Source organism: Echinops telfairi, unplaced genomic scaffold, assembly GCF_000313985.2.
Source record: "Echinops telfairi isolate 266 unplaced genomic scaffold, ASM31398v2 ScPeMD7_7458;HRSCAF=8496, whole genome shotgun sequence".
Classification (NCBI taxonomy): Eukaryota; Metazoa; Chordata; class Mammalia; order Afrosoricida; family Tenrecidae; genus Echinops; species Echinops telfairi.
The window spans coordinates 29,507,153-29,523,725 of record NW_022111358.1 but is presented as its reverse complement, the minus strand read 5'-3'; the positions used below and the strand labels follow the sequence as shown (position 1 = coordinate 29,523,725).

General features: G+C 58.0%; 2 protein-coding genes across 5 annotated transcripts in view; both read right to left on the bottom strand.

The window, feature by feature from the left end:
- Positions 1-6: 6 nt before the first annotated feature.
- Positions 7-4,926, bottom strand: LOC101653360 (2',3'-cyclic nucleotide 3' phosphodiesterase). 4 transcript variants are annotated; one of them, XM_045299771.1, is made up of 4 exons: positions 4,871-4,926; positions 2,980-3,649; positions 1,500-1,639; positions 7-557 (listed from the first exon to the last, which is right to left on the bottom strand). In XM_045299771.1, exons 1-4 carry the CDS (start codon positions 4,871-4,873, stop codon positions 108-110), a joined length of 1,263 nt encoding a protein of 420 aa, XP_045155706.1. In that variant the 5' UTR covers positions 4,874-4,926; the 3' UTR covers positions 7-107. The 4 variants fall into 4 exon arrangements, with proteins under 4 accessions (XP_045155706.1, XP_045155708.1, XP_045155707.1 ...); XM_045299773.1 differs by lacking the exon at positions 4,871-4,926 and adding an exon at positions 4,700-4,766; XM_045299772.1 differs by lacking the exon at positions 4,871-4,926 and adding an exon at positions 4,054-4,155.
- Positions 4,927-6,674: 1,748 nt separating this feature from the next.
- The window catches only part of ODAD4 (outer dynein arm docking complex subunit 4), a 25,236-nt gene continuing 15,337 nt past the window's right edge, over positions 6,675-16,573 (bottom strand). The window contains exons 9-12 of the mRNA XM_045299770.1: positions 15,513-15,709; positions 11,978-12,078; positions 8,994-9,078; positions 6,675-7,753 (exon numbers count right to left, since the gene is read on the bottom strand). Coding sequence (XP_045155705.1) covers positions 7,269-7,753; positions 8,994-9,078; positions 11,978-12,078; positions 15,513-15,709 — 868 coding nt within the window. The 3' untranslated portion in view covers positions 6,675-7,268. The remainder of the gene's footprint in view (positions 7,754-8,993; positions 9,079-11,977; positions 12,079-15,512; positions 15,710-16,573) is intronic.

The window sequence follows — 16,573 nt, the reverse complement described above, 5'->3', positions numbered from 1 at the left end:
CTACAGGGAGGTTAACTTCGGGTAAAAAACAAAACAACTGACATGGGGTGTGGGGTTGGCACCTGCCCCAGCCCTCCCTGTGAGCTTGGGGAGGGTGGTGGGGGCCCTCAGACAATCTGGCAGGACTGCAGGCCGCCCCCGCTCCGGCCACTGTGGACAGGCACAGGCTTGCCCTTCCCGTAGTAGCCGGTGAACACGGCCCTGAGCTCCAGCTTCTTGGCCAGGCTCAGCAGCCAGCGCCCACTGCCCAAGGAGTAGAGCTTGTCCCGGCGGATCTCGCCCACCTCCTCGCCGCGGCTGCCTGCCTTCTCCTGCCGCACAATCTCCAGCAGGTCGATGCCCGTCTGCACGGGCTCCACTTCACTGGCACAGCCCAGGGTGATGTGTGCACGACTCCCGCGAGGCAGGCTGTCAGAGGGCAACAGCTTGTCCACCTCACTGGGCCACAGCAACAGCTCCTGCTCACTCAGCTCCACCCGGGCCCCGGCCGTCTTCGGGGTCACGAAGAGGGCAGAGATGCTCAGTGTAAAGGCCTTGCTGTAGGATCTCTTCACCACCTGTGGGGGAGAGGGCTGGCTAAAGACGTCAGTCCTTTCATCCCCTCTAGGGACCCCCAGCTGGCAGTGGGGAGAGGGGCTCACCACCCACAGAACCTGCAAGGGGTGGGTGGGGCTCCCAGGCCTAGAGGCTACACACAGGCTCAGAAAGGAGGCCCTGTGCAGGGGCCAAAAGCCAGACTGCCTGAGGTCAGAGCCAAGGGCACCACCTGCCAGCAGCAAGGTTCTGAGCAGGTGTAACCTCTGAGCCTTGACTGAAAGACAGGCCCGGAAAGAGCTGAGTGCCCTGGATGGAGGGGAACAGGCTTTGTGGTGGCTGGTCAGGCAGGGCAAGGGTAGGCGCAGTCGCACTGTCACCCCCCACCCCCCTCTGCACTTGGTGCGTGCATCTGGTCCCCCAGCGGTGACACCCGGTTCTCTGAGGAAACTCCCACTGGTGACCATTGCTGCTAATTCTGAGTCCCAACAGCGTCTGCCATGTCAGACAGACTCAGCTTAAACACTGCTGAGTGCACGATGGCGGTAGAAGGTGAGGCCGTGGTGAGCAAAGCCAGAAGCCCCTTGCCCTCGGCAGCCTGCTTTCTAGAGGGGGACACCAGTAAGAAAGGAAGCCCCTTGTGTGGGCCCAGAGAGGGGAGGTCACGCCAAAGGAGTGGGAGGCTTGAGTGCTGGGGTGAGGCTCAGTGGCTGGGGGCAGGCAGGGAAAGCAGTGATACTCAGAGCAGCACCCCACCCTAACTCCCACCCCTGGGGCAAAGCCTGGTCTCAGCTCCAGGGACAAGAACCCCAGAGCACCAGGCTCTGGGGTGCCCAGCGCTCGCCAGGAATGTACCCAAGGAAAGAGACCACAGGCAGGCCCTATGCCCAGCCAGCCCCCCTGGGAAAGGGAAAGCTGGGGACGGGACGGGGGTCCCCGCCCCATCGGGCTGGAGGAGAACTCACGTCCTGCTGGGCGTACTCCTCCGCCCCAGCCGCCTTCCCGTAGTCGCAGAACTTGGTGGTGCAGTGGAGCATGCCCGGGGGCCTCTTCCCAAAGTAAGTGACCAAGTCCATCTTCTCCCTGGACTCGTCTCCGGGGCCAACTGCAGGGGGAGTGGCAGTCAGGGAGGTGGCCATGGGTCCGCTTTCCCCCAAGGCCACACCGTGCTGAGCACCAGGATCGTGGAGCCCACCAGGGAGAAAACTGGACGCTACATGTGAATTCTGGAGCTGATCAGTGGATTCCGACCTAGGGTGACCTTATACGGGTCATCCCCCACCTGTCACTTTTTAACGTTGACTTCACAGACCTGAAAACCCTCAGGCAGGCCAAGGTAGTCCGAGATTTACCAACAAGTCACAGAAAGGGGTGGGGAGATTGGCGCATGGGGGGCTGGGAAGGTGACTCAGGCCTTAACTCTGCCACTGGGGCAGGTGGACCACCTGGTCTGTGGGGTCCCTGGGAACTATGAGCGCCTGCTTCATATTTGGGCCCCAGAAGAATGCACAACCAGCGGGGCTGGCTGCCTCACAGGCGGGCATTGGGGCCTAGTAGCACAGGCGCACATGGCCCGAAGATGGGGTGTGCTTTGGGGGACCCCTGCTCCTTTCCAGCCTCCAGCCCGTGGCCGCTGTCCCAGTCACTGGGCTGAGTCCCTGTAGGGATGTCCCCACCGCCATGGGCGAGGAGCACAGCTCTGCTCTGAGCAGAGAACACTTCCCAAGGCACAGCCACCAGCTCTACAGATGCATGCTTTCCGGGGCAATTGGCCACCCAGCCACTCACGCTTGGGAGCTGAGAGTATCTGAGCACTTCAGGCCAACGATCTGCCTCTGCACCACACACAAGCAGCCGCCACCTGGGAGCTGGAAGTGGGTGAGAGTTCTAACAGGCCCCCAAAGACCGACCAGCCTCAGCACAAACCGACTCCCGACTCTGGTGCCGCACACAGCCACGGTGGCTGGGCACGCCGTGTCCCTGTCTGCAGAACGGCAGGCTTGAGGCTGGGGTGGCACTCATTGCTCATTCTCTGGAGTCCTTGTGTCCACAGAGCTGGAGATGGGGTGTCAGCATCTGGGAACCTTTGCACGTCCTACCCCGGAGGATTCCACGCCCTATTTTTGTTTTAGAGGAGGGGTCTGCTGCTCAAAACGGTTTAGAAAACAATTGGACCCAGTTCTCCATGGTGATAACCTATGGTGGCCTGTGCCCTGTTGTGGCAGGAACTTGTCTTTCCCATCTGGAGGCAGGGGCAGATCCAGGATGGGAGAGGGGAGATGACAGTGCCCTGGGAGGTACCCATCTCCACCTGACTGGGCAGCCCTGCCCCCGGGCCACCTCTGAAGCACCCACTTACTTCTGCCTCCTAGCAGGTGAGGCCACATCTTTAACCCCCACTTGGAGCCCAACCCTTGTGGCCCCCACCCCCCGACAGCCACCTACAGTGCCGAAGCTGCTCCTTGAAGGCCTTGTGGTTCCCCAGCTCCTGCAGGAAGGCCTGGCCGGCCCTGTGGAGGCGCTCGGAACTCTTCTTGGTCAGGAACCAGCCGAAGTACAGCGGCAGGAAGTCCCTCTCCAGCCCCGGCTTCAGCTTCTTCAGCTCATCGGTGGACAGCTTCCATTGGCTCTTCTCCTTGAGCTGGGCACAGTCCAGCCGCCACGCCGTCTTGGGCTCCACCAGCACCACCTGGTACTGGTACTGGTCGGCCACCTCAAAGAGCTGCTCCAGCCGCTCCCGCTCGTGGTGCGTGTCGTCCAGCACAAGCACTCGGATGTCCCGGCGGCAGTAGGTGGCCAGCTGCTGGTCCAGCTGCTCGTACTGCTCGGAGAAGTCGCCGCGGACGCCGGGGGTGATCTTGTAGCTGTCGGCGGACAGCATCTTGGTGCCATCATGGTACTTGTCGACAATGGTGCGGGCCAACGTGGACTTGCCGCTGCCCGGCAGGCCGCGCAGGATGAAGAGCGTCTTGCACTCCTGCAGGGTGCTCACCGTCTCCTCATCCTGCAGGAAGGGAAACTGCAGCTCGGGCCTGTCCTTGGGCCCCGAGGTGGACATCTTGCGGAAGAAGATCTTAGGCAGGAACGTCTGGCTCTTGCGGGAAAAGCCTCTATTCTGGATGGGGAAGGGAAGCACAGGTTTCAGGCCCGGTCACCTGCAGCCACCCCATCGCCATGGCCCTGGTCTCTGGGCCAGGTCTAGCCTGGCTCCCCAGCCCCCCTGGGGGTCCAATGTGCCTCTCATGCGGTGGGATACCCCAGGGCCCATCAGGACCTGGATGACACAGTTAACAAGCTCAGCTGTTAACAAAAGGTTGAAAGTTCAAGGCCACCCAGAGAAACCTAAGAAAGGCCTGGCCATCTGCTTGGGGGGTGGGGTGGGGGCGTCAGCCACCGTAAACCCATGGAGCCCAGTTCTACTCTGAAACCTGGGTCACCATGAGCCAGAGGAGACTGGACAGCAAGTGGAAGGGGGGTGGACACCTATGCCTTTGCTTTGTGTTCCCCGAGTACCTGTACCCCAGGGGTGGAGGATGTGGTGAGGGCAGCGGTGCCTCCAGGACCCCCACCGCAGCCCCTCTAGGAAGAAGCCATGCTGCCAGGCATGCCGGGAGGGGCTGAAGCCGTCTTCTGGAGCCTGGCTCTGAGTTTATACTCTTGGCAAGTTGTAAGGCTGTCCTGCCTAGGGGTGGGGCTTCTCTATCTGGGCAGAGACACAGCTGCCCTGGCTCAGATGGGGGGGAGGCCTCCCTACCCCCAACAATGGCAGCAACAAATAATACCCTCTTGTCTGGGTTGGGGGGACAATGGTCCCACAGAAGGGCTGGTGGGGGGCAGGGAAGGAGCTCATTGGACAAAGGGCCTGATTCACTAGGCCTGCCACCTCCTCCTGCCCTCTCTCTGCTCCCCAACAAAGTCGGGGGCTTGTGCCTGACCTAGAACTGGGCGGCACAGACACCTGCATTCAGGGGCTAGCTCTGCCCACCACTCTCAGGCGCTAGTTCTCCGGCTCAAACACAACCGTCTGCTCTTCCACACCAGCTCCTCCCTGGGGCACCTTTGGGGTCAGCAGGCCCTGGGGAGGGCCGGCGTCCTGTGGCTGCAGTCCCCTCGCCAGGCCCCTCACCGTCCTCCGGCCCCTACTCCCCCCCACCGCCCCAGCTACCTTAGGACTGACTGCACGCGTCCCCACCAAAGCCTGGACTCAAGCCGGAACCTCGGTGCTCATTTGCATGCCACTTCCTCCCAGGAAACTCCAAAATACTCGGGTGTCCGTTAGGGCGCCACCCCTCCGCCTGGTCCGGCCCTCGCCCTCCCCACCGGCCCCCTGGCTCACCATGATGGGCAAGGGGCGCCGCCGTCGCCGCCCGGGCAGGCACTCGCTCTCCGGGCCGGCCGGGCGCCTTTCATAGCCCGGGGCGGGCCGCGCTCTGCGCACGCGCGGAGGGACCCGCGGAGGCCTGCCCGGCGCCGCCCGCCTGCGCGCGTTTAAGGCTTGGGCACACGGCGGCCGCGGTCTCACAAACTCCCGGGGGCAGCTGTGCTGCGTCCTGCAGGGCCGTCACCAGTCTGCATTGACCGGTTAGCAGTGAGTTTGGTTTTTGGGTTTTGTTGGATTCAGATGAGCCCAGGGCGCAGGGTCGTGTGAGGGCAGTGGGGCAACTGGTCTTTCAAATGCTGCTGTTCATTGTTCTTTAACAATATCCATTAAAATATTACCTATCTTGATTACTGAGTGCTCTGGAGGCCCTGGGTGGAGCCCTGGGTTACTGACAGGTTGGTGGTTCGGGCAACCCAGAGGAGACTGGAAGAAAGGTCTGCTGATGAACTTCTGAAAGGTCACTGTCAGGGAAAACTGTGTAGCCTGTAGTTCTGTTTTGGAATACAGGGGGTCGCCGTGAGTCAGAGTCACTTGGAGCTAACTGGTTTAGGACTCTTGGGTTTTTTAAAATCATTTTATTGGGGGCTCATACAACTCTTATTGCAATCCATGCATCCATCAATTGTACATTTGTACAATTCGTTATGCTCGTCATTCTCAAAACATTTGTTCTCCACATAAGCCCCTGGCATCAGGTCCTCATTTTTCCCCCTCCGTCCCCGCTCCCTCATGAGCCCTTGGTCATTTATAAATTATTTTGTCATCTCTTGCTCTGTCCGATGTCTCCCTTCACCCACTTTTCTGTTGTCCATTCCCCAGGGAGGAAGTTATATGTAGATCCTTGTAATCGGTTCAGGACTCTGGTTTTTTGTGTGTTTTTTAAATCCTTTTATTGGGGGCTTGTACAATTCTCACCACAATCCATACATCCATTGTGTCAAGCACATTTGTACAGGGCTCTTGTTTGTAAATGTGAACTATTGAAACACAAGCTCATAGCACCACCTTTACGCAGAACTGCCCAGAGAACAAACACATCACAAGGGGATGCAGGTTTTTAAGTTCCCTTAGAGCAATTCTTGTTCAAACTACCTCCCTCCCCTGTTGAAGGGATGCCTAAGTCTTTCTCTCTGGTACAGGAATGCCCATTTCCCACCCCACCCCAACCCGGTTAGGAGGGAAAGCTAGAGGTGAACTCCAGGGATGGGGTCATAAAACAAGGTGCCTAAACTTTACCTAAACATACTTTTGTTTTACTTCTGTCAATACCACTTAGTGATTCTTCCGCTCTCTGTACTCTACCCTCCCTGAAGAACATGAGAGGCTTGGCCAGGGAAGAGGGGGCTGCAGTCTGGAGAGAAGTTCCCTTTGAACATTCTACTGCAGCCCAGGCAAGCCTGATATAAAAATACAGACTTCAGTCATTCTAATTGGACATGGTAGTGGTCTTCTTTTATCCGAACCCGCAACACGATCTCAGGTGCCTCATCCTCATCCTGGGCTCTCCATGGGCCTAACTGTGCTGCCAGAACCCCAGGGACAGAGAATAGGGGGTCCTGATGCCTTCTCCAAGGCCGGCTACTCAGTTGCCACCTCCTCTATGCAGCCACTCAGCTCGGTTCCATGGTGCCAAGTGCTGGACACTGACTCAAGGGTGGCAGGCTTCCCATTTCTGAGACACCCCCCATGGGTAGACCATACCACAGGAGTCACATCGAGTCCAGCTGATGCCCGGACTCCCTGGCCCAGCCTCCTTCCTTTGTCTTTCTTCCTCTGGGCTCCTGGCCCACCAAGGTCCCCTAACCATCCCAGCATGCATTGTGCTTGGCTTTGAAGGTGTCGAAGTTGGCAAGTTGGCCTCTACTGCGTGAGTGGCGCCCGCCCCTTCCTCATCATCATTCTTCCACTCAGCTTCCGCAGTGTCCTCCACACACATGGCAGTAGATGGAATGTGGCCTTGCCCACGGCCGCCCGAGCCTTCCCTCCTGCTTTCCGGGCTCTGTTCTCCCTGGAAACGTTTCATAGCGGATTTCCTCTCCTGGGTGATGCTAGGACAGGGCCAGAGGAAGCAAGCGGGTCTTGGTCTGGTCTTTAGGAAAAAGAGTGGTACCTGCCCCGTCACCACAGATTCATTTCCCTGAGGCTCCTCTGGGACTGGGTGGGAGTGAAGAGGCCGACGCAGGGTTTGTAAGAGTTGAAAGACATGTATTTAAGGGGGAGATGGTGACAGAAAGAGGCAGAAATGACCCACAGGGCCCAGTCCCCCATGTTTTCCTCTTAAAGCCACATCTCCAAGGGATAATCCAACCTAATAAGCTGCCCTGTGATCCTTATGCCTGTGCCTGGGCATCTTTCACCTTCCCTTCCGTTTCCCCGGCTCTTCGGAAGGTTTTACGGAGCCTGTCTCACCCAGGTTCTCAGGCTCGCTTCTGTCGGCTTCTGAAAGCTTGTCTCCTTGCAGTTCCTGCCTGTTGCCTTTTCTGGAGAGGCGGCCTATTTCTCCCGATGGCCTCTTGTAAATCTCCATGGATTCCCTCTGGCCCATCTCGGAGAGTTTCCTGCCCAGCTCTGTGGACAGCCTCTGGCCCATCTCCCCCCAGTCCTTTTTCCCCACGGCTCTCCGTTCGGATGGGAGCAGGGAGCTGGGGATTTCTCCTGCCAGCTTCTGCCTGCTACTTTCCTGCTCGGATGTGAGGCTGTCCTGGTCGTCCTCTTCCTCCAGCAAGGGGTGCTCTCTCTCCCACTGCTGCATCACCTTCTCGGGCTCCTCTCTTACAGGTTTCTTATCCCCGAACCTCCTTTCCACCACTGTGGCCTCATTCGAGTCCACAGGCTCGTCTGAAACACACACACACACACACACACACACACACACACACGCACACACACGGGAAGGAGGATCAGATAGAAGTGTGTTCATCTTTGGGCCTCGGTCAACCCCAGCCTGAGCACCAAGAAAGAGGTCCTGAGAACGGTTACGCCTGCAGACTCTGCCACACACCTTCTACAAACAAGGGTCAGGGGCTGTGCAGGGTACCCCCACTCCTTCATCACAACACTGCATAGTGTCCGTGGTCCTGTTTTGTAGTTGAGGGACCCGGGGTTGACTGAAATCCTTGCCAGGGTCACCGTGGAGGTAAATAAATGACAGAATTTGAACCCAGGACAGTAGGCCCACGGCACACTTTGCCCTGCCCATTCTTTGTTTAGTGGGAACACCTGTACAGGCTGCAGGCAGCTGGGGGGTGGGGGTGGCTATTTATAGCCTAAGAGGGTCCTTGCTTTTATTTATAGCCTAAGGGGGTTCTTGCTTTTAGCAGTTATGGAGGAAAAAGCACTAGTTCCCGCCCCACTCTCCCCTACTTCCTCTTCCTGGATTACCCTGCCCCCCTCAAAGACCGCCTTTGGGTGCAAACACATGCAGTGCTGCCTCCTGCTGTTCCCAGAGGGAAGTGCCAGCTGCTGCCTTGTTCTGGCCGCGTGTCCACTGCACACAGCCTGCCCCAGGGGAGGGCCGGCGCGCCAGGCTGCTGGGAGCGTCTGCCTTTCTTCCCCCTCCTGCCTCCTCTGCAACAAGCCCGCCACCCGCTACCGTCCCCTCGATCCCAGCCCTACAGGGCACAGCAGCACCGCTCCATAGTCTCTGAGGCTGTGACTTCCTGTTCTGCTGGAGCTTTCTCCTGGCTCTCTATCCCATAGCAAGCACCCTCAAGGAGCCAGTGACTACCAGGCCTTACCGCCTCCCCCCCCCTCCCCCCGCCCTCTCACTCCTGGTCCCAAAGACCTGGGGCGCCTGGGTGAGGCAATTCTTCCTCGTCTCCCCAGAAACCCAGGGCGCCTGCGCCTTGGCCAGGCAGGGGAGGCCCTCTGCCTGACGTGCTCCCTGGGCTGGGGATCCGTGGGCATCCCAGGGGCCTCTTTCCCTGGATGGAACGCTTTCCTGGCACCTGATTCCTAGACTGCTGGCAGAACCAGGGGAGTGGGTTCGCGGCCAGCCCATGGAGCAAGCCGCTGTGACTGGAAGGGCTGGGGCAGAGAGGCCGCCCCAGCTGCCTCTCCCAGAGTTCCAGGAACTCACCTCTTTCCCGCCTTTCTTTGAAAGTCTCCCTGTAGTTGGTTTTCTTCAGTTCTTCAACGATGCCCTTGTTGGCATCGTCCAAGGCCTGTGGTGGCAGAGGGGGCTTGTGATCTCTCTTAATCCCAGCGTGGCACCTTTTCCTTTCTCTGCACTAGTGCCCAGTCCTAGAAGACTCTGGGAGCCCTACTTGAATCTGCCCCCCACCCCCCACCCCTCGGTCTCCTCCTGCCCCGAGGCTGGTACTGACTGATGGGTTAGCCGTACCAAGTGGTCCAAGCGATACACTCCGTCACAGGGCTCCTTGAGAATAGCCATGTACTTAGAGTTTTATCTGGCTTTGGATCTCTGCCTTTTTGCTGAAAGCAGCTCTTTCTTGGCTTCAGACAACGCAGAAAAGCAAGTCAGGCCCCTCAGACTGGGGGCTGCCTTCTGAATGGGTCTTCTGGGGGATCTGCAGTGGCCCAACTCGAGTACACCTTGCACAGGGGCTGGCCCTCAGCTTCTAAGCATCTTGAGGGAGGGTGCTACCTTCTTATTCACAGGAGCCAAGCCCCAGGTAAACCAGTGTTTCCCAAAGTGAGCAAGACACTGTCCCCTGTGGTGCTAGGACGATTGGGGGCGCTAGGATAATTTTAATTGCCAGAGGGGTATAGAGTAATGTGTATTTATTGTAAAAGGGGGGCAGTTGGTCAAGTCAGTTTGGAAACCAGTGTGGTAAATGTGGCCGATAGACCGGAGCTATTATGTAGGTGCGGGTTTGCTCCCCTTGAGCTTCCTGCCTGCACATATGCCAGTGTCAGAGGAGGTGGGGTTAGGACCTGGTCCCCAGGGAAGTCACTGAGGTGTGAGGTTGTGCAGCCTGTGCACCCTTTAAGCACCTCCCCCCTATCTTCAAAGCAATTTCAAATCCTCCTTGTGGCCAAGACTCCATGCTGCCTCCCCATTAGAGGGCTCCTGTGCCTTGGGACTCCCCTCTCCTGCATCAGAGGAGTCCCGTGTGTCTGAGTAGCATGTGTGATTGCTAATGGAAAGGTCGGAGGGTCAGGCTACCCAGAGGGGCCTCGGAAGAAATGGCTGGCAATCTACTTCTGAAAAATCAGGGACTGAGAACCCTGGAGCACAGTTCTGCCCTGAGTTGCCTGGGTCTAGCCCCCCCACCCCCCCACACCAGTGACTGCATGAGGTGGGGTGCTTCTCTCTCAGCCTTCCAGCTGACACCAGGCTTCTGGGAGCCAGACCACAGCTGTTCTTGCTCTGTAAATATTGACTGGACTGAGTTGCCGCGCTATCGATATTTGCAGGGCAAGCACGGGGAAGGGGCCATCTTTGTGAAGCTCGGGCATTGGGAAAGGTTAGCCCTCTTCCTCGGGGCCAGGGCTCTGGCTTGGTATTCATCGTGCAGAGGAGGGGCGGGCGGGCCCTGTCCCTTCAATAGAAGGCCCAGAGCAGCCAGCTTTGGGACTGGCCAGAGCTGCCCTGGGAAGGGAGGAAGCACAGGCTATACCGCCACCTGTTGGAAGACACTGGGAGCGGTTTCTCCACTAGACAGGGAAGTGACAGCCAGCTTCCCCAGGCCACACCCATGAGCTGGCCCTGGAGAAGCTGTTTGGTCAGCTGCTGCTGCTTTGCCATTTCAGCACCCTTGGACAGCCTGGGGTCACAGTGGACCTCGTCCTTGGGTCTCTTTTCTGTCTCCTACAGATCTCTCCGTACCCCCCTCCCCAAATCTTGCCCCTTCTCCTTGGCTGGCCAAACTTTGTGTCCTTGTCCTTAAACAGTAGTGTGAGGCCCACCACTGACTGGGAGCATCCCCCTCAATGCCCTCCCTTCCACTAGGGCCTGCTGCATCTCCAAGCTGGTCCTGGGGGCCGTGCTGAGTAGCCTCGCCCACGATGGGGACAAGTCCCCCCGCCCCCAGGTTGTTCACGGCAGCAGGGCACACTCCAGAATTTTTTCCTAGGGACTGCAGTCATGCCTGTGCATGGAGGTGCGCACGTGACGGTCCTCAGGTTGTGTATCTGTCTGGAGGGGGGCAGTGGGGAGCCCAAAGCTTCTCCAAAGCCTCCCTTGGGCTTCCCCACTGCTACTGCCTCGTGACACATACTGTCTAAGCCTTTCAGTCATATTAGAGATGCTTTCTACCTGCAGGGGGGCACCCACCAGCTGAGGGCGGCGATTGAGCACCTGCAGTGGAGCTAGTGTGATGGAGAGACTGCATTTTAAACCCACTGCCGCTCCAGTAACTTGAATGTCAATAATGACAGGTGGCTGGGGGCTGCCTGACTGGGCAAGCCTGTGTGATGTGGGCATGGGAGCTGGAGGAGAGACGGGCACCTCAGCCAGCCTGAGATGGTCAGAGGTGGCACAGAAGTGGGAATGTCGAGGCTGAGTGGGAGAGTCTGGTGGAAGTGGAGGTGGAGGAGGAGGGGAGTGTTTAGGAGAACCTTCCAGGTGTGGAAGCCCCATGGCATGAGGAAGCCTGGTTGTTAGGGGCACCTAGGGGCTCTGCCGTCCACCCTTGGGCTGGAGGCTGGGCAGTTGAAGGCCACCGGACAGGCCCCGGAAGAGGTCACCTGAGGCCTTCCCGACCCAGCAGGAGAAGGGACAGCAGTGAGTCCACAAAGTGCAGAGCCGGAGAGGAGAGGGAGGACCCTGCTGGGCTCCTTGTCCTCCTGGGAGTCCTCCAATCACGGTCTGAGCCAGCACTGACCAAACCCACTCACGTGGAGAACCCAGCGCACAGTCTGTGGGAGACGTGAGCCTTGCTTTGTAAAAGGCTCCTTGGCCTTCTGCTGGTTGGAAGTAAGGATGTGCGTGTGCTGGTGGCCAAGAGACTGAGAGGTTGGGGCGGCGGAGAATGTGCCCCGCAGTTAGTTGGTGAGCTTCCGCTGTGGTCGGGCCCAGGAGGAGGGAGGGGCTGAGGGAGAGACTGCTGCAGAGGGAGGCCCAGCACCCCCCACCCCCAGCTGTGGGGGGACACTCACGCTGATGATGGCCTGCTGCGCCTCATTGTTGTGGACAATCTTGGCCCTCTCCAGGGCCTTCTCGAAGTTGCTCACGGCTGCCTCAAAGTCTCCCAGCTTCACTGAGGCGCAAGGAGAGAAGGCCCAAGGGAGGACTGTGAGCCTCGGGTGCCTGAGCCCTTAGCTCCACCCTTCCGGCCACACTCCTGGGCCCATCGCCCGCCTCCTGCTGGGAACCAGAGCCTGGGCCCCTGGGCCCTTGGACTTCAGGCCAGGGGAAGGGGGTCCAGCTTCACTCTGCACACACCTGTGCCTGGGGCGGGGACCTGAACTCCCTAGCAGTAAGGCCTCATTTCCAGATTGCCCGGAGGAGAAAATGTCTGGTTTTCAATGTTGGTCCAGTTTCTTTCAATACCCTGGTGCAGGCCAGTGTCACTGTGCAAACAGGCCAGCAAGCCGGCACCTCTGCTCCCTTCCTTGGTCCGAGTCCAGAGAGGAGGCCGTGTGGATGGACTGGCTGGGTTTTGTCCTTTAAAAGCACTTAATTTCAAGGAAACCCGAAGCAAACTCCCTGCCACCGAGTCGATGCTGATGAACTCACAGGACACGGCCGGACCTCCCGTTTCGGACTCATTCTTTAAGGGAGGAGAAGGAGAGCCCCATGTGTCTCTCAAAGAACATCCGGTGGTTTTGAACTGACAACTTTTCAGTTAGCAGCCCAACGAGTAACGGCTTCGCCAGCGGCGTTCCCAGTTTCAAGAAGGAAGGAAAATGCTCACCCCGCCCGGCCTGGAAACCTTGTACCCCAGTACGTCACACACCACGGGCTTGGTTTATACCTACGTGTCCCCAAAAGCTGCTCTGGGCAGCACGGGACAGGGAGTAAACCTTGCAGAGATTCAAATGCACACTGGGAAAAGATGTGCAGAAACAGCATGTCAGCGCCATCGCCGTTTTCTCCAAATACGCGTGTGTGATGCCGGGCAGTGGGGACTCTTGTCACTGAGGTCCTGCTGGGGGCCACGGGAGGGGGGTGTTTCTCCCAGCTTCAGACACCTAGGAACTGAACGAGCGGCCTGACGTCATCTGGCTGGTGGGGGTTGTTTTCCCCATGGCCCCTGCAGCGCAGTAACAGACGTGCACAGCCCTGCCTGTCTTTGGAGCTGTGCGTCCATCTTTCCCAGGCCAACCTTGTTTCCCATGACCCTTAGAGACATTTGCTGAAGGGGGGAGGGTAAGAAAGGAGCTACGATCGATCTAGGTGCAGAAGTGCCTGCAGGTGAGGGTCTTTCTCCCTGCAACAAGCAGCGGGAGACTCACAGAGGCCCTCTGGGACACACAGAGTGGCGTGTCTCCATTGGGTCTCCACGGCAATGAATCTTCATGGAAGTAGCCAGCCGCATCTTGCCCCCGTGAAAGAGGTGGTATGATCAATCCCAACCGCTGGCCTTTAGGTTGGCCGACGAGTGCTTAACCACAGTGCCGCCGGGCTGGGGCTGCAAGCATCCCTATTTCAAGATGCAGAGCCTGAGGCCCCGGGGCCTGGGTCCTCCAACCAGGAGACACTGGGCCTTGGAGCTGAGGCTCACACCGCTGGGCGGGGCTGTAAAGGATGAATTCGGCCCGGAGTGGGGAAACTGAGGCCAGCAAGGAGTCACCTGGTTCTCCTGGGGCCCTGGGAACCATGTCAGCCCTGAGGAGGCCTTCCCCCTGAGCCCCCCTGGTTGAAGAGGATGTTAGCTTGCCTTCGTCTTCCTGCGCGCTCTGGAAAGAACGGAAACTTCTGTGGCTCTGCCCCCTCATCGGCCTCCTCCCCCTCCCCGTTGGCAGAGAGCTCCTGCCCACACACCGGGCGGGCGCCTTCAGAGCCACCGAGCAGCCAGGCGCCTTCCCAAAGCTGTTTCTTGTTGGTCCTGAGCTTGTCCAGCAGCTGCTCATCTTGCTGGTGGGGGCTTAGACGTTTCTGCGCAGAAGCCCCCGCCTCAGACAGGAGGGCCGGAAATCCCCAGCTTTGCTCGCTGGTGGGTGGCCAGGGTGGCCCCTAGAAGGGGCCCAGGTGGTCTGTGTGGAAGGCACACATGCATGCGTGAAGAGGACCCCTGGCCGGAGCCCTGGTGGCTTGGTGGGTGACGCGCAGGCTTGGTAACCTCCAGGTCAGCAGTTTGAACCTGCCAATCTTCCTGCTGGAGCACCATGAGGCTCAGCTCCCGAGAAGATGGGCAGCCTACTGGACTGTCCCTCCTCCTTGGTTGGGATATTGGTAGCATTTCTGGGGGAGGGGCAGCTTAGCACGTGATGGGGAGCCTGAGTGAGGGTGTCTCACAGAACCGCATTCTAGTCCCAGCTCCGTGGCTTCTTGGCCCAGTGACCTTGGGTGACTGTCGTTACAACTTTGAATTCTGAAATATTTCAAAGGCACACGGAAGTCAAAGGACTAGTCTTATGAACCCATCACTGGGCTTTCATTTACTCTCCTTGGGTGCACCTTCCTCCCTCGACCTCCTGCTGGCTGCAGGTCAAACAGCCCTGCTGAGGGAATCGGTGGGCTCTACGATTCACTATGTCAAGTTCAACCATCTTCAGTAACCTGAAAGTCGGGCAGCCATGGCCACAACCCAGTTTTGAACATTTCCATCTTTCCAGAAAGTTCCCTCATGTGGCCTGGGCGAGCTGCTGAGCCGCCCAGTGCCTTAGTCTCCCCATGTATAAAACGAAGACAGCACTTGGGGGGCCTCAGTGGGTTCAGGGAACACCGGCAGGCAAGAAGTAGCCGGTGCCTGGCTGCCTCTCCACCTGCTGAAAGGGGTCACTGGTGAAGGGGGACGAACATGTGGAACAAAATTCAAACTCGCAAAAGTTCCCAGGCCGACTGGTCAGGAAGCCCAGGAAGGAGGGGCCTCAGTCACCCTACAGGTCTGGAAATGAGCTCAGCCCTGTGGCTTAAGTTAGCAGCCAGACAACAGGAGAACAATATCCCTGTGGAGGTGAGCTCGCTTTAGCACAAGCAACCATTTGAGATGGAAGGGCAGCATTTAGGCCAGGCCAAAGTTCGGGAGGATGAGGGGGGAGGAGGGATGGAACCAGCAGACCCGAGTAGGAAGTAGGGTGAGCGATGCTTTGTTGAGGGACTGTAATGAATGAGATGAACCAAAGTGTGTACAAACCCCTGAATGGAGAACCGATCCGCTCTCTAAACCTTCATGCAGTGCACAACACAGAGACGGGCATGGAGAAGTGGGATTGAGAGGAGAAGGCAGATACCTACGGTGTATATGTGCCCCACAGGGTCCAGGGAGTAGCTCTATCCCTGGGCACAGCCACCGTGATCCCCCAGGATCCGGGCAACTCCAGGATGCCAGACTACAGTGTATAAAGAAACACACACTGGGAGAAGCCTACTGGGGTATTCCCACTCCCAGAATTCGCCTGGGTGAGGACAGCCTGGGAGTTACACTTGGCCTGCAAGACACCCAGCCCGGGCAAGGTGAGGGGTATGGGGCTGGCAGCCTGGTCCTGAGGGCTGGGGACGGTGGCGTGGCTGTCTCTGAGCCCTTACCTTGTGATTGGGCCACCAGAACGCTGGCATTCAGCTGCCACTCAATATCCCCTTCCTCCTCAGCACACTGCTGGGACTTCTCGCCGTAGGACTGGGCCTGCCAGGCCTGCTCCAGCTCCAAGTAGCAGCGGCCAATCTCGTGGAAGAGCCAGGTCTTCTCCAGGGTGGTTTTGGCCAGTGGAATCTTCTCCTCCCACCTGGGAGGCGCAGGGCCAGGGTCAGCTGCCTCCCCTCACACCTGGAACCGGGCCCCAGGGGCCACACGGTCTGCCGAGGGGCAGCAGACGTTCCTCCCAGTTATGAATTTATTCTCCACGGTGAGTGAGTGATCATGAGCGCATTTTAAAACTACCGTCTATGGGGGCCAACTTGACGGGGCAGGTGAAGACAGTCATAGAATCGGATCTGACATAACAGGAGTGCTATGCTTGAAAATATTGTCCAATGGGACGATGTGGGTGCAAGACCGTGTCCCTCACTGCCATCGCCTCCCTCCAGGGGATGCCGCCCCATGGGGATCCCAGAGGCCAGGGCAGAACTGACCCAGGGGCTTCTCAGATGGAAAGTGTCTATGGGAGTAGAAAGCCTCGTCTATCTACCTCGGAAAGTGCCTGGTAAGTCTGAACTTCCAACCTCATGCTTAGTGCCAATCCACCACCCACGGTGCCTCCTGGGCTCCCAAGTGTGTATCAGTGGGGGAGGGAGGGGACAGAAAGAAGAGTTGATCTCAAAGGGCTCAGGAAGGAAGATAATATTTAGAAATTGTTGATGCTAAAAAAAAAAAAAAACTGCTGATGCTGATAATTATATGTGCCCGCCTGAGATAGCGGATGTATGGTTTGTTACAATGTATATAAGAGCCCCCAATGAAATGACTTAATAACAATAATAAAGAACAAAAGATGAACAGACATAGGCATACCTACGTTAACTGCAGCAAAAAGATAGAAACTCCAACTATAGAGGGCTGGTGTGTGTGTGTGTGTGTGTGTGTGTGTGTGTGTATACAACTTGCTCTTTTAAATGGGATTTATATGTTTTGTTTTTTCTATCTCCCATGT